We start from the raw sequence: 17,404 nt of genomic DNA, 5'->3' as shown, positions 1-17,404 counted from the left end.
ATGGTTTTCTTGGACCGGAGCCGCTACTATTCGGCCGAGTAGCTCGTCAATTGGCATCACGAGGCTGAGTGCACCCCGAAAAATGGCAACAGCGTATGGCGACTGGATAGTCACCCATCCAAGTGCCGACCACGCCCGACAGCGCTTAACTTCGGTGATCTCACGTCAACCGCTGTATCCAGTGCGGCAAGGCCGTTGCCTAAATGTGTAAATAGAGTTACTTTTTCTTATGCAAGCGTTTCAGTCCTAAAATCCGTCTCAACACGCGACGTGAAACCGAACTTGGGTGTGGAGCTGTTTGGAGCTGGTCGAGTTTTGTAACGTCACAACATGGAGTTCCACGTTTCGGATCATTCCCAAGCGAGAAAGGCAAATCAGACACGTCGAATTATTGTTTCGTGGAAAGGAACGTGGCTAGTGATATGCAAGATCGCTTTGCACGTCGCAAGCAGAACCTATTATTTGAGGCATTATATCGGATCATGTTGCCCGCAGTTAAAGCCCATATTTGATGGATTTTATATCATTCACGTTCTGTTAATATATGGTGTTTCAAAACACCGACACATTGATGGTCGCTTTGTTACAACAAAGTGGTAGGCCTACGAAACGACATATTGATGGCTTTCCATATTTGGTGCTTTTCCTGTTATAATTTGTATGGTACCTCTGTAGATTGTATGGCGCATTGATTTGTCATAAATGTGTCGTTTGTAGTACTATTTGTTATAATCTCCTCAGTTCTGAGCTTAGATTTTATGAATGAAAAGTTTATATTGGTGACTGATGCGTAGTTCTGGGACAAAATAAGATTATAATACCAAATCTTAAAAAACGGTATGATTCGCCAATATTTTAGAACGTGTTCACGATATTTACGTTAAAAAGTACTGAAATATGTGAAACTGAATATTGAACTCCTGTAAATTACAAAAACACTGCCACTCGACTGAAAGTATATGTTGTTGCCGAAAATAGATTCAGTACTACACCGAGAAAAAATATATTGCTATGTTGTTGTGATGAAATAAACGATCACTTATTCGATAGTGCAGGGTATATCAGCATATTACAGCATGCTGTAAACACATTCTATTTCAAATTTCTAAAAACAAACGGAAATTACCTTTATCCCTCGAAGACATGATGACGCTCCGATAAACAGCATTTAAAAAAAAAAAAAAAAAAAAAAGAAGCAGATGCTGCCACCTACTGGGAATATGCAGAATCGAAAACAAATGAGGCAGTGAAAACATGGCATTAAATCAAAGCTACGTTCTACAGTCAGGCACAGGGGGATCAGTTTATTCCTTGAGCTTAAAAAAAAGGATGTAGCATATATGCTACATAAAGACTTAAGAAGATAATTACTTGTCAGAGTTAATGACATACCGGCGATTATAGACTTCAGGAAATGGTGATATCAGAGATTTGTCACATTTAGCATCTGTAGTGTAGGGGATAGAAGCGTGGGCTACGAACTTAAGGTTGCCGATACTGTCATGTTTCCTGCAAGTATTTTTTTATTCACGTTCGTGTTTTCTAAACAATTCGGTGACTTCATTTTAATTCATTCAAGCATGTTCTGGAATATTCGATGCTCTGTACAAATAAGGGAGCATTCTGTTCAGGAGCGAGTTCATTCAGTTTTGTGAACGTGCCTAATAGGGTGTCCCAACGAAATGCAATTCCGTACAACATATGCCACAGACAGGACAACGTGGCTAGCATGTTAACAAAGAATAAATATACATTTTAATATTTGCAGTGAAAAAGAACCGCGGTTTTATAGTGATGAAAATAACACTGCCGAGCGGAGGCGCTTTCCCTTGTATTTCAAAAAGGTAAAGTGAGTTAGGCGAGGGTGTATGACTCCGAAATAATGCCAAAGCAAATTTTTAATTATGCGTAACAGTTTGTTGTTCAATCCAAAGAATGTTCACAATTTTATCTTGTCGCTCATCTTCGACTATCCGTGGCACAGCAATATAAGCACGTCCGCACTCCAGATGTAGCAGACAACTGCAGCTGGCGTCTGTGGTCGCGGATTCGTAGGTGGTGAACTTTCCGCGTGATGTACCACCTCGTTTCCAAGCCTGTACCAACCACGCTGGCCGTACTTGGTAAGAAACGCGTCCTGTGTGAGGGCGGCTTAAAGGCTGAGACAAAGGCTCGATGCAAAAGAGTGTATTGTTATCGCGAGCTCGCAGCCGTGCTGAGGCACGCACTCTGCGGCAGTGAAGCTGCGATCTCCCCGCGAAAACGTGGCGGGAGAGTTGTGCTCGCCAACCACTGTTGCTCCTTGCTCCGTAGGAAGCGAGACCACACCCATCGCCGCGAAGTGGCAGCCACAGGAGCATTGGGCCGCGCACACATGTTCACAACCCGTGCAACAGTTGCCGCCAGCCTGCCGGCAGTGCAGCCTGTTTGGATGTGCAGCTGTTTATTGAAGAGATGAAGAAATATCCTGACATACTGTACGCATCTCGTAAGGAGTACCATGAAAAGATTAAGCAGTCAGAAGTTCTGTGAAGGTTTTGCTGCGAAACCGAATCAGGAGAGAAATGATACAAGGGTACCTATGTCATTGTTAGGCCTAAAGTAATTTGTGTTCGTGTTCTAGTAGTGTCGCGTTTGCTGGAATGTGGCCGTTGAAAACTTGTAATAGTCGTAACCAGGAAATGCTTTGCTCCCCTTTATCTGAATGTACAAATCGTCAATAATATTTTGAAATATTTATATTATATCAGCCGACTCACTGTAGTCAATGCCTTATTTATTAGAGCCATGCAGTTGGTCGAAGGCAACCAACTGCTGCTTTTACTTACTCTCTCTTCGATAAAGTAGTACACAAGAAGACAGGTAAATTTCACCATCTTTGCAAGGAACTGTGATTTTGTATAGACCGAACAGTGAATATTTTTGCATGTCTTGCTAACAATTCAAAATTTTATACAGGCTCGTTGAATCGAAAATAAAAACGAACTGGCGAGATCCCGTAGCTTCACAAGCACGGCTGTCAGTTTGAGATAAATATGTTATTCATGGTGGACACCATTTATGCATTTCACAACTTAGCATGTTGTGTGCATAACTTCCTTCGAAATGATACAGGGTATAGGAGTTGGACAAAATCGGAAACCATGCGAGAAATGCATGCTTGAACATAAAAGGAGTTGCTAGCCAAGCCTGCGCTTTGAGCTGTTGTATTTGGCCACTAACTGTTCTTTGAGCAACGTCTTCAGCAAGTTGCACTGGTCAGTCGTGTTGAGAACAGTGTCCAGCGTAGGCCTAGTTGTAACCGCGTTGTCAGAGCTAAGTGACTTTGAACTACGACAAACTGTTGGTGCTCGTATGGTGGTGCTTCTGTAACCAGAAGTTCAAAAATGGCCCTGAGCACTATGGGACTTAACTTCTGAGGTCATCAGTCCCCTAGAACTTAGAACTACTTAAACCTAACTAAAGACATCACACACACCCATGCCCGAGGCAGGAGTCGAACCTGCGTCCGTAGCGGTCGCCCAGTTCCAGACTGTAGCGCCTAGAACCGCTCGGCCTCCTCGGCCGGCTAGCCAGAAGTGTTTTAAAACCCTTCAAGAGGCACCATATCGAAGATAGTACAGCATACGGCGAGAGCGAAAAAATGTCTTCCCTTGTAAGTCACAACGCGCAAGAAAGCATGTGTTGAGTGATCACAACAGACGGTCATTGAAGAGGACTGTGCCAAGATGACGACAGCTGCAAAAGTCACCGCAGAACTAAATGTCTCGCGAACTGTGTCAGCACAATAGCACGAATGGAGCTCCACAATCTGGTGATTTCAGGGCGAACTGGAATTCCAAAACTGCACACCAGTAATGCGAACAAATGTAACAAAAAATCATGGTGTCGAATCCATTAAACGCTGGACTATGGAACAGTGGAAGGGAACCATTAGGTCAGAAGAGTCTTGTTGCGCACTGTTCCTAACTTCTGGCCGAGTTTATGTCCCAAGAGTGAAACATGATGGGATCTTTGGTGATGATTCGGGGGACCATGTCTTGATGTTCCATGGGCCCCATGACTACTCTGCGACGTCTCATTATTCCAAGGGTTATGTGACCACTTGGGCTGATCAGGTCACTCCCATGAAACGATGTTCGCTCTACAGTGGTGATGCTGTTTTCCAAGACGACACTGCCTCTGTTCACACAGCTCGCATCGTCCAGGACTGGTTTTTTTAGCACCAGGATGAACTGTCGCGTCTCCCCTAGCCACCACAGTCACAAGATGTGAAATTATTGAGCCTTGGTAGTCTGCTCTGGAGAGAAGGGTGCACGATCGCTATTCACCTCCATTGCCTTTACCTAAAATTGGCACTATTTTGCAGGGAGATTGTTACAAGATTCCCTTGAAAACACAGCATTCCAAGACGAAGCTGCTTTTCCTACAACATATTAGGCGCGATCATGTATTGTGTCTTTGATATTCCTGTATGTTTATCCACCCCTGTACACACCTACTCACAAACAATAACAGCGTCACAACAAGCAACTAACACTGCTCAAACATGCAGAGGTTAAAGAGAAGGTGCTATGGTTCTGTTTATGCTGTGTGAGACGTACGCTGAGATGACAAGAGTCGTGGCATACTTCCTTTTGTCCTGTGCAGTGCAGCAACTCGATGTGGCATGGACTCAGTAAGTCGATGGAAGTCCCCTGTCGTTGGAGGCCCCCTGCAGAAATATCCAGCCATGCTACCTCTATAGCCGCCCATAATTGCGAAAGTGTTGTCTGTACTGACCTCTCGATTATTCCCATAAATGTTCGATTGGGTTCATGTCGGATGGTCTAGGTCGCCAAATCTTTCGCTCAAATTGTCCAGAATATTCTAAACCAGTCACAAACAATTGTGGCCCGGTGACATGACATCCTTGTTTGGCAACAAGAAGTCGATGAATGGCTGCAAATGGTTTCCAAGTAGCCTAATGTAACCACTTGTGATCAATGGTTGGTCCAGTTGGACCAGAGTACCCAGTCCATTCCATGTAGACACAGCCCGTACCATTATGGAGCCACCATGTGCTTGCATAGTGTGTTGTTCATAACTTGCGCCCACGGCTTTGTGGGATCTGCGGCACACTGAAACCCTGTCATTAGCTCTTACTGACTGAAATCGTCACTCCTCTGATGAGGCCTTGGTTTTCCAGTTGTCTAGAGTCCAACTGATATGGTCACGAGCCTAAGAGAGAGAGTGCTGTTAGAAAAGGCACATGCATTGGTCATCTGCTACCGTAGCCCATAAAAGCCAAATTTTGCCGCACTGTCCAAACAGACACATTCACCGTTTGTCTCACATTGATTTCTGTGGTTATTTCACTGAAAGTTTCTTGCTGTTAGCACTGACAGAGCTATCCAAACACCGCTGCTCTCAGTCGATAAGTGAAGGCCGTCAGCTGCTGTGTTATTCGTGCTGATATGTAATGCCTGAAATTTGATAATCACAGCACACTGTTGACACTGTGGATCTCAGAATACTGAATTCGTGGATGATTTCCAAAATGGAATGCACCTGAATCTACCTACAACTACTGTTTCTTTACTACCAAGTCTGTGTGATTAGCCACCCATGGGTGGATAGACAGTGTCAGATATTACAAAATTTTCTATATACAAATAATATGTGCAATATAAAAAATTAAGATATTAAGCATTTTACAGTATAGACATTTAATCTTACTGGCAACTGAGCCTCTAAAAGATTCAATAGTTTTGGTGAAATTTAAGTAAATCCATTCACTTTCTTAACAGTAAAAAAACTCCAGGATGGAATATAGTGGATGTAATCTTAAGTCTCTTGAAATTTTGTTCTTGAACCTCTCCAGTGGCAGGATCAGCACATCCATGGGTAGTAATCTGAACATTCTCAGGGCAATGTTCAGAAAGCTAGCTCTTTTTTTGGACAGTCAACAGGTTAGAACATTTATGCTCTCTTTGTTGAGGGTGTTATGGTCATGTATGTCATGCCTCTTACTGAAGGATTCCTTTCTTAATGTGAAGGAGGCACAAAAATACATAATAATACAGTCATTATTCCCAATTTTGTGAGTACTGGCTTGCAGTGCTCCTGTCTGCTGCTTGATTTTATGATCCTTATTGGTTTTTTTATGTAATCTTCTTTCTTGCAACCTGTAGTGTAACCCCGTAGTAACAGGCCATAGTCAGTATATTACATGTTTCAGTTTTCTCAGGACGTACAGGACTCATGACAGTTCGTCACACACATGTGCACTGTGGTCTTGCCAAATGAGTCTGCTGTCCACCATAAACCCCATAAGTTTCACAACCTCTACTCAGTTAAGCTATCCTTTGTCACTGAGGCTACATACCAGTTTTTGCATTTTTTTCTGCATTGATTTTCATTTTATTTATAACAAATCATTCTTTTGTCACATCAAACAAAACATCTGCTTCTTCTTGATCCTTCCTAGTGCTGATGCCTTTCGAGCACAAATTTGTGACATCTGCAATTTGCAAGAACTGTCCATGAGAGCTCAAGTCATTTACAAAAAATAAGAACAGGAAGGGCACATTACCGATCCCTGTGATAGACTGTATTCTAGTTTCCATTCACATGATAGAGCTCCTCTTGGACTCATACAATCTGCTTCCTCTTTTACAGGTAAGATTTGAGGGTTGCCAGAATGGTGGCTTCAACTCTATACTGACAGAGTTTGTTCAGAAGGATCTGGAGAATGCAGCCAAACAGTTCACAAGGTCACAAAACGTCACTGCTAAAGATTCTTTTTCTTCAGAACTGTGCTTCATCCTGGTAACCAGATCTAGTGCTGCTACTGTTGTAGATCTGCCTTTGCAGAAACCATGTTGTGTATGTGAGAAGGGTTTATTAATTTCAAAGTAATTTGGGATTTGGTCCAGTGTCAATGACTTGAGCAAAGATTGGAGCTATTGAGATTGGTCTGAAGCTTGCAACCACACATGGCTCACCATTTTCATAATCTGGTCATTGCAAGTTTCAGAAATTCCGGAAATACACCATCAGAGAACCACTTATTAATTATCATAGACTTGGTTCAGCAATAACGTGGGAGGACATTAGCAGACATCACATATATGCCCTGACAATCTTTATTATTTAATTTTTTGTAATTTCCTCCAGTCCATTGTGTGACTGAAGGAGTGTTTAATATACCTTCATTGTTTAATTCATTTGTAGACATGTTGTTTGTTTAAAGTTTCAGTAATGTAGATGTATCTACACTGACGAGCCAAAAAAACTGGTACACCTGCGTAATACCGTGTAGGGTCACCACGAGCACGCAGAAGTGCCGCAACACGATGTAGCCTGGAGTTGACTAGTGTCTCAAGTAGTGCTGGAGGGAACTGACACCATGAATCCTGCAGAGCTATCCATGAATCTGTAAGAGTATTTCGAGGGGGTGGAGATCTCTTCTGAACGGCATGTAGCAAGGCATCCGAGATATGCTCAATAAGGTTCGTGTCTGAGGAGTTTGGTGGCCAGCGGAAGTGTTTCAACTCAGAAGAGTGTTCCTGGAGCTGCTCTGTAACAATTCTGGACGTATGGGGTGTCACATTGTCCTGCTGGAATTGCCCAAGTCCATCAGAATGCATAATGGACATGAATGACCAACAGGATGCTCACGTATGTGTCCCCTGTTAAAGTCACATCTAGACTTACCAGGGGTCGCATATCTCTCCAACTGCACACGCCCCACACCATTACAGAGCCTCCACCAGCTTGAACAGTCTCCTGCTGACATGCTAGATTCATGATGTTGTTTCCATACCCGTACACTTCCATGCGCTCAATACAACTTGAGATGAGACTTGCCTGACCAGGCAACGTGTCTCGAGTCAACAGCCCAGTGTTAGTGTTGATGGGCCCAGCCAAGGCAGAAAGCTTTGTGGTATTCAGTTATCATGGTTACACAATACCGAGCGAGGAGGCGCAGTGGTTAGACACTGGACTCGCATTCGGAAGGACGACGGTTCAATCCCGCGTCCGGCCATCCTGATTTAGGTTTTCCATGATTTCCCTAAATCAGTCCAGGCAAATGCCGGGATGGTTCCTCTGAAAGGGCACGGCCGACTTCCTTCCCCATCCTTCCCTAATCCGATGAGATCGATGACCACGCTGTCTGGTCTCCTTCCGCAAACCAACCAACAACGGTTACACAATTGGGCCACTGGCTCCGAAAGCCTATATCAATGATGTTTCATTGGTTGACACACTGACACTTGTTGATGACCCAGCATTGAAATTTGCAGCAGTTTGCGGATGGGTTGAACTTCTGTCACGTTGAACGATTCCCTTTAGTCATCGTTGTTCCTGTTCTTGCAGGATCTTTTTCCGGCCACAACAATGTCAGAGATCTGATGCTTTACCGGTTTCCTGATGTTCACAGTACACTCGTGAAATGGTCATACAGAAATTTCCCCACTTCACTGCTACATTGGAGATGCTGTGTGCCATTACTAGTGTGCCAATTATAACACCATGTTCAAACTCACTTAAATCTTGATAACCTGCCGTTGCAGCAGCAACAACTGATCTAACAACTGCGCCACACACTTGTTGCCTTATATAGGCGTTGTCGGCAGCAGCACAATATTCTGCCTGTTTACGTATCACTGTATTTGAATGTGCATGCCTGTACCAGTTTCCTTGGTACTTCAGTGTATATTCATAATTAACATCTGTTTTTCAGCCTGTGGATATTCCCTCTCCAAGATTTCACCTGGAGGGGGCGTATCAACACAACAGGCTGAGGAGATCATAAACCACTAGTCACACAGTGTTGACAGTCTCTTTCCTAGCCTTCATACGAGTATTGGGACTACAGGCTGTCTATTGTCATTGCAGGAAGGATGAGAAGTTCGACTTGGTGGTGACAGAGCGGCTGCCGTTCCAGTGCTACTACGGGCTGGTGCACAGAGCAGGCCGTCCACCACTAGTGGGGATCGTTACGCTGCCTGCCATGATGCCCAGCCACTACACCATCGGCAACCCCACCAACCCCGCCTACCTGCCGGACGTGTTTGTCGGGCTGCCTGACTGCATGACATTCTGGCAGCGCCTCTACAATACGTACCACTACCTGCGCTTCATGCACTACTGGTTCTACACTGTCCTGCCAGAGCACGAGGCCGTCATGCGGCAGTACTTCGGGCCCGAGCCGTCATCTGTTTTTGAAACAGAACGCAATTTCAGCCTGCTTATCGTCACAGCCCACTTTAGCAGCCACTACCCCAGGCCAAACCTGCCCAACGTCATCGAGCTCACGGGACTGCACGTCGAGACTGACACTAAGCCACTACCGCAGGTCTCACACATTATCCTGTGTGGTTTCAACTTTATTTTTGGATTGTTGTTAGAACACTTCAGTGCATACTTGCATTTATTTATATTGTAAGCATATTTCATCCCTGTATACCCTTTGTTATTATCATTATTGTTATCTTCAGCTCCAGAACATCAAAGTAAAAAAGTAAAGACTGAAAATTATACAGAAAGATATACAGACTGCACAATCAAAATAAATGTAAAATACAAACAGAAGATATGAAACTGACCACATATCCCAAAATTCTGCAGCCTTAACAGTTTTTCATGAGCAGATACGAACTTCACAATTTAGAAAAAATTATGGAATGGTCTACTAACCTTTCAACTCAAATTTCACAACTTGACCTTCCAATAGGAGAGTGCTTACACAGAGTTTCCTGCCAAACAGGAATGTCCAGCAGTGTCACCTTATGGCCAAGTAGCTTCTAGGTCGTGGTAGAAACAAGCATATTAGTGCTTAAACTAGTGTTGAGAAACTAAGTGACTGAAAAGTGGTATGGAATATGTGGAATAGGTCAAATGGTTGAAATGGCTCTGAGCGCTATGTGACGTAACATCTGAGCTATGGGATGTAACATCTGAGGTCATCAGTCCCCTAGAGCATAGAACTACTTAAACCTAACTAACCTAAGGACATCACATACATCCAGGCCCGAGGCAGGATTCGAACCTGTGACCATAGTGGAATCGAGCGAGGTGGCGCAGTGGTTAGACACTGGACTCGCATTCGGGAGGACAACGGTTCAATCCCGCGTCCGGCCATCCTGATTTAGGTTTTCCGTGATTTCCCTAAATCTCTCCAGGCAAATGCCGGGATGGTTCCTCTGAAAGGGCACAGCCGACTTCCTCCATCCTTCCGTAATCCGATGAGACCGATGACCATGCTGTCTGGTCTCCTTCCCCAATCAACCATAGTGGTCACGTGGTTCCAGACTGTAGCACCTAGAACCACTCGGCCACACCGGCTGGCTATGGGGGATCATGCCCATGACACATCTTCAGTACAAGAGATAGACAGGAAGTTGGTAACAGACAGAATAAAAAATAAAGAAAATAGTGTGAAATAGGGAAGGACTTCATTATTCTCAAACTTACTTGGAAGATGAAGAGGTGTTTTTTTGTGTTCTAGTGAGCATCATGCTACAAATCCATTACTCATACAGTTTTCTGACCCATAGAAAATTATATTGCTGAGGAAAATTACTTTTTCTTTCCTTGTGTTTGGACAGACATGTCCTCTGTACTTTGGAAAACTGATGAGAGAACCAAAGAAAGACAAGTATTTATTCCAAACAAAACTGCACAATGTCAAAATTGTGAAATGGATGTGTTTTTAGACTATGTTAAGTGTGTTTCCCACGAAGCATAAAGTTATCCTTAAATTAAAAATATCTTCCGAATTAAAGTATTTTCATTTGATGCTCATTATTATATACTTCCTTTCCTTTAAACACTTTTTCATCATCCTTCTGTCAATTAGGATACTTAAGATAATGATTTACCTTTTTTTAAAATTACATGATAAAAATGTAATAGTACTGTAGCACTGTTACACTTCTACAGTATGGCTTGCTGATGTGTTGGAAGTGTGTTCAACAGAGGAGCATAGGTCAGCTACTAGTTGTGTAGTTTGTACCCTAGTCCTGAGCACAATTTGCAGAATTTGAACGTTGAGCAGGTAAACGTTGCAGAATTTGTGTCAGCCACTTTTCACTTCATTTAAACAAATCATTCATAATAATAAGGTTCATACAAACAAGAGGATGTTGTTTCTCCTTAGTTAATGCAGTCATACAGACCTATCTAGTGCTGTTTCACACTGCTGCAGGTTCTCCTTGCATCACATCACTTCCACCCTTAGACAATTCTGCATGTTTCATGTCATACAGAACATGTTGGGCATTGCAGAAAGTTTCTCACTTGCTGTATGCAGATTCATTGCCGTATTTTGCCAAAGCTCTAATATCAACAGGAAAGCTGTTCTGATTTGAGCTTACATAGTGAGGCTTCATAACCATGCACTCCCTGTCTTGTGCCATTTTAGTCCCTCTTTTCAATCTCTATACTATCTTTCATCATGTATTGATGTACTCTGCCCATCATGGTTTTTTTTTTGCTGACTACAGTTGGCCACAGGTATCCTGATAAAATGGGCTACACTTCATTCAGATTAGTGCTACACTGTGTGGCATAATTTCTCCATGTGGATGCTGGATACATTGCTGTGAAGAGAAAGAACAGGTGTACTGATGACACCAGGGCACTTATGCCAGGTGCTGCTAGTAAGCTTCCAGATGATGTTATTCAAGGCACAACTTAACTTTTGTGAGAGCACTGCTTCTTGATAAGACTACAATTAATATGTTCAGAGACATGGTTAAGACTGGCAACATGCCAGAAAAGTTTATGTGTTTGGAGCTATTTTGATTTGGCAGATAAATGGTTGTGTTGTATGTTTGATATCTTCAGTGGTTGGGCCCCCACATGTTAATTTGTTTCAGGATCCACCTTTTGGCTGCAGCTCGTGAAGCCACAAATCATCAAACCCCATATTTTGGTTATTTTTCTTGGAAGCATGCAATTTTTAGTTCTTTTAACTCAGTTTTTGTAGTAACAGCTCTTAATAATGAGTGTGTAACATTTACCAAGGAAAATATAATGCCTGACTTGTATAAACACAGCAACTGTGAGATACAATAACTACAGGAGACAAACAGAAATGTAGCAGATCCAAAGTTAAAATGAACTGTATGTTGCTGAAAGATAGTATGATGATTACAATATACAGGCCTTAAAAACTAGGACTTATAATCTGCTGTAGTCTGTAACTGCTTTTAGTGAAAGGAAGTAGTGTTGTAGATGCAATCAAGACACCATCTTTGTGAGAGAATGTACACTAGAAGGAAAAGGATTTTCCAGAACCAGTGGTATGGGTAACTGTCAACTGTACAGTACACCGAGCGGGGTGGCGCAGTGGTTAGCACACTGGACTCGCATTCGGGAGGACGACGGTTCAATCCCGTCTCCGGCCATCCTGATTTAGGTTTTCCGTGATTTCCCTAAATCGCTTCAGGCAAATGCCGGGATGGTTCATTTGAAAGGGCACAGCCGATTTCTTTCCCCATCCTTCCCTCGCCCGAGCTTGCTCTCCGTCTCTAATGACCTCGTTGTCGACGGGACGTTAAACACTAATCTCCTCCTCCTCCTGTACAGTACATGAGAAGTGTGAAAAAATGTGGATATCATAATTTGCACAGGGAGTTGTTGGTATTACTATATTCTGCTCATTGTAAGTTTAATACAGAAGTAAACATTATGCTATGTGTTCCTCCTTGTTTGTCATTATCTCATTGGAGTCTCCTTCCCATGGAATCTAAATCATGCGACGTTGACTACATTCACATATAATTATTACTGTATGTTTGCGCTGTTTGTATCACAGCTGGCACATCAGCTGTGGAGTATTTAAAATGCATCTATGCTGCCACCTTCACCACTGGAACACAAGTGATCCACAGTATAGCCTACAGCTGCTGCATTAATTTACCGTGTCAGCTGGACAATAACCACTAACATCTAGCGAGCAGTATAGCTTTAGTTGCCATTTAGCACAAAACTGTATTGGTAGTGACAGATTTTTTTTCAAGAACATCTCATAGACCTTAAGCACAACCTGTTTCTCACTTTTAACAGTTTTTAATATCTGTGTTTCACTACACAACACAAAACAGCTTCACACATTCACATGGCACATGTGGACTAGAAGTCCACATGAACATAACTGTTGGTACAGAGATAGTGACTCTCCTACGAATTTTGAAACAAAAACATTTAACACAATGATTGGCAAAAAACAGTGAATGCTTTCAGTGCTTTAGTGCATCTCATTGTATCACTCATGCTAGAATAATGACAAAATAACTGCTACATAGGTGAGGCTTACTTCAGTGTCATCACTGCTGCATCCCACTACTAGTGCGTGTGAGTGTGAGAGCGCTGACTGTAGTGTCACCATGCGTGTGTACTTAAATCGATCACCAACCGTATCAGCACGGGCCAGCCCCTAGAGGCCACCTGTAGGAAGTGTGCACACGGCACGGTCTTCACCACATCGTCTACTAGCGACTGCAGGAAGCAGTGCTGACTCACTCTAACTACATTCTTTAATTTGTGTCGCTCATATCAGTAGTTCTGCATATCACTTATGTTACCCCTTCTGTACAATTCTTTTGTCTTGTTTTGTGTGGAATCACATAGGTCTTATTTCCATCATTGTTCAGAGATTTATGAATAAAGCCATATTTGTGTTATTTGGATCAGTTTTGTATACTGCTTGGTTACTACATGATTGGGCATGTCGACACTACACTCAGCACTGTCACACTCACATGCACTAATAGCAAGATACAGCAGTCAGAATATCTGGTGTAGGTGCACTGCACGTGATGACAAGTCCCTGGATGTGCTGAGCAGGTGCTTGTTTACGTTTGAACCTAACATGTACAAATTATATGTACCTATAGTACTACGAATTAATTTTAGTTTCTGAGCTGCCTTATTGAGCAAGCTATAACTTAAAAACCTCATAGCTGCATGTTACAAAATGATAGCCCCTCAGCAGAGGGTGACTGATAACCAGAAAGTGCAGAAATACTCTCTCTCCATGATCCAACCCTTGAAATCTGATGTGTGGTTCCTATAGGCAGTAGTAATGGGGCACTTGCTTAACATGTTGACTGCCGGATACTTAGAGATGAATACTGCACAACGAGGCCAGGCCAGGCACCTGCCATCAGGAATGCAGTTCTCCTACTGGTGGGGGCGGCCACATGACAGTCAATGTGTTGAGCACCAGATCACACGGTTCCTGCAAGACATTTAGTTATAAATAGTTCTGACATTAACAGTACAGTCTGTGGTCCAAAGACAGAATCATTTAATATCGTACTTTTATTTCGTATGTTTACAGGATCTACAAGAGTTTCTGGATGGTGCGAAGCATGGTGCTATCTACTTCAGCCTGGGTACCAATGTCAGGAGCAGCACATTGCCTCCGCACACAGTGCAGGCCTTCCTGGAGGCCTTCCGTGAGCTGCCACAGCGCATTGTTTGGAAATGGGAGAATGGAAGCCTTCCCTGGAAACCAGATAATGTGCTTGTAGGAAAATGGTTTCCCCAGCAGGACATTTTAGGTAAGAGCCTGAAAGCAACAGTTCTTCTGCCTCACCTGTCCTCCCTATTTGGCCCCACAATTTACATGCTTCATTGCTCAGTACAATTTGATACTAAGAAATCAAACATTGGGCTCCCGAGATATTTCTAGGGGCAGATAAGGATTATTAACACGTAATAACGTCATAGTAGCAACGAACAACAGTCTGAAATTTAAAAGAAAGGAAATTTACAGTTCACCTTCCTGTGAATACAGAGATAGTTAGACACGGAATGCTACAAGACATGGGCAAAGATCAAGGGAAAGTCTACTGAGAGGTAGTTGATGGAATAGCCGTGGCATTTATCTCCAGTGATTTATGGAGATCAGTGAAAATCTGAATTGTGGTATCTAGTTGGTAATATGCAACTCCTTCTCTCCATTAAGAGCTCAGTGTCAAACCTAATGCATCTACTCACTTTCTTGGACTGGACTTGCATCCCATCTGTCCTGGATCCATTCAATAATTTGTTTGGAAACAATGTAACAAAGCATTACATCCTGTCCTGAGATAAGCTGGCCACCAACTTACATACCTTGTTATCTTGGATACTGGCACTGGGACAGATGTGACATCAAAATTGATCCCAAACACGTTCTATCAGCGACTGATGTGAGTTATCTTAATGGTCATGGGCATACATCAGCATCATGCAGGCAGTTCATAGAGACATGTGCCATGTGTGGACAGGCATTGCCCAGTGCCCAGTTGAAAAAACATATACATGGATACTCTGCAAGTCACATTTAAGTGCCTGGCAGATGGGGTTCATTGAACCACCTTCAAAATTCTCTGTTATTCCAATCTCATATACCGCGCAGAAAGAATGAACACCTATATTTTTCCGTACGAGCTCTGATTCCCCTTAATTTTATCATGTTGATCATTTCTCCCATTGTAGGTCAGTGTCAACAAAATATTTTTGCATTCGGAGGAGAAAGTTGGAATTTCGTGAGAAGAGTCTGTCTGAACAAAAAACGCCTTTGTTTTAATGATATCCACCCCAAATCATGTATCATTTCAATGACACTCTCTGCCCTGCTCGCCACTGTGGCCGAGTGGTTCTAGGTGCTTCAGTCTGGAACTGCGCTGCTGCTATGGTCGCAGGTTTGAATCCTGCCTCAGGCATGGATTTGTGTGATGTCCTTAGGTTAGTTGGGTTTCAGTAGTTCTAAGTCTATGGGACTGATGACCTCAGATGTTAAGTCCCATGGTGCTTAGATCCATTTAAACTATTTGAACTCTCTGCCCTATTTTGTGATAATACAAAACATCTGGCCCTTCTTCGAAGTTTTTCGATGTACTCAGTTAATTGTATCTGGTAAGGATCCTATACCATGCAGCAGAATTCTAAAAGAGAATGGACAAGTGTAGTGTAGGCAGTTTCCTTAATAGATCTGTCACATTTTCTAAGTGTCCTGCCAATAAAATGCAGTCTTTGGCTGACCTCTCCCGCAACACTTTCTATGCGTTCCTTCAAATTTAAGTTGTTCGTGATTGTAATTCCTATGTATTTAGTTGAATTTATAGCCTTTAGATTAGACTGATTTATCATGTTACCGAAGTGTAATTAATTCCTTTTAGCACTCATGTGAATGACCATGATAATGTCACTAATGTCACATGACAGGTAACACATGAGGATGCAAGATACCTGTGACTTAACATTGTGCCATCAGAGTTCCCTCAGTCAGTACCAGCAAAATCAGGTGTTAATCCTGGTGTGCCACTCCAAAACTCTGGAAGAATGGGACATCTCCCCAGCTTACCACCTCAATTGCCAGTGATGGTCATCCATAGCAGTGCAGAACTATGAGTCTCTCGTGAACACAGTATGACACCATCTATCAGTAGTCCATGCTTCCCAGTGCCAGCACCTCTACAAATGTGACCATTGCTGTATTACCAACTGCAGCCTATGAATCAGATGGCAATTGCCTAGTCCTGTTGGTACTAGTGTCTTATCAATGGTGCGAGATGATGCAGAATGTTGCAGGGAGTCCATTACTTGGTCTCAGATGGCAGACCTACTTTATGGTACTCAAAGGTGATCAATCGGAACCTAGATGATGAGTACACCTGTCCTCAGATTCCCATGCAGTTCTATACTGATCCACTGTCACATCCCAATGATGCACGAATCTGGATACTGTGAGACTTGACCAGCCAGCCAATTGTAGATTTACAATGAGAATCCTTTCAAACTCTTACAGGTGCTGATAATACTATTTCAAGAAGTATGCAGCATCTCCATAATCTCCACAGTGACCACTCAACATCTGATACTGTTCACACCCCTTATATATCCAACTACAATATTAAACATGAACAATACTAACGTACTCTGGTGACCATTCTACTAGCCACAGAGAATTGCAGCTCTAATTATTTCCATTCACGCCAGTGGTGTGTATGTATGCCAAGTTACACTGACATCTGGCCATGTATTCTGGATGTTACTCTTTTTATTGTCAGGCTCTTGGAAATGTAAATTATCGAAATCAGAGTGATTGACAGACATATTTTAGGTAGTAGACAAACAAATGGTCTTTGTAAAAATTGATGATATCAGGAAAGCTATATACAAGTTACCAGAAGTAAAATATAAATGTATGAGTTTTCAGAACTCTGTTCTGTGCAAAGGCAAAGCAGAAAGACAGACAGGTGTAGATAAAATATTTGCTCTGTGTACAGTTTGTACAGGACAAATAGATTCTTCATGCTGATGCTGCCAGTAATGTAGAAAATAGATGTAAGTCAGAAAACACTGAACAATATTCACTTGTTTCAGGTTAATATCCTTCCTCACTGCCTACGGTATCAAT

At 42.6% G+C, this 17,404-nt stretch overlaps 1 protein-coding gene across 1 annotated transcript in view; it reads left to right on the top strand.

Moving 5' to 3' along the window:
• Positions 1-17,404, top strand: part of LOC124621922 (UDP-glucosyltransferase 2-like) — a 109,278-nt gene that overhangs the window by 60,569 nt on the left and 31,305 nt on the right. The window contains exons 4-5 of the mRNA XM_047147428.1: positions 8,884-9,343; positions 14,336-14,558. Of these exons, the coding sequence (XP_047003384.1) occupies positions 8,884-9,343; positions 14,336-14,558 (683 nt within the window). The remainder of the gene's footprint in view (positions 1-8,883; positions 9,344-14,335; positions 14,559-17,404) is intronic.

Source organism: Schistocerca americana, chromosome 7 (assembly GCF_021461395.2).
Source record: "Schistocerca americana isolate TAMUIC-IGC-003095 chromosome 7, iqSchAmer2.1, whole genome shotgun sequence".
NCBI classification, from domain to species: Eukaryota; Metazoa; Arthropoda; class Insecta; order Orthoptera; family Acrididae; genus Schistocerca; species Schistocerca americana.
This window is presented reverse-complemented; position numbering and strand designations above follow the sequence as displayed.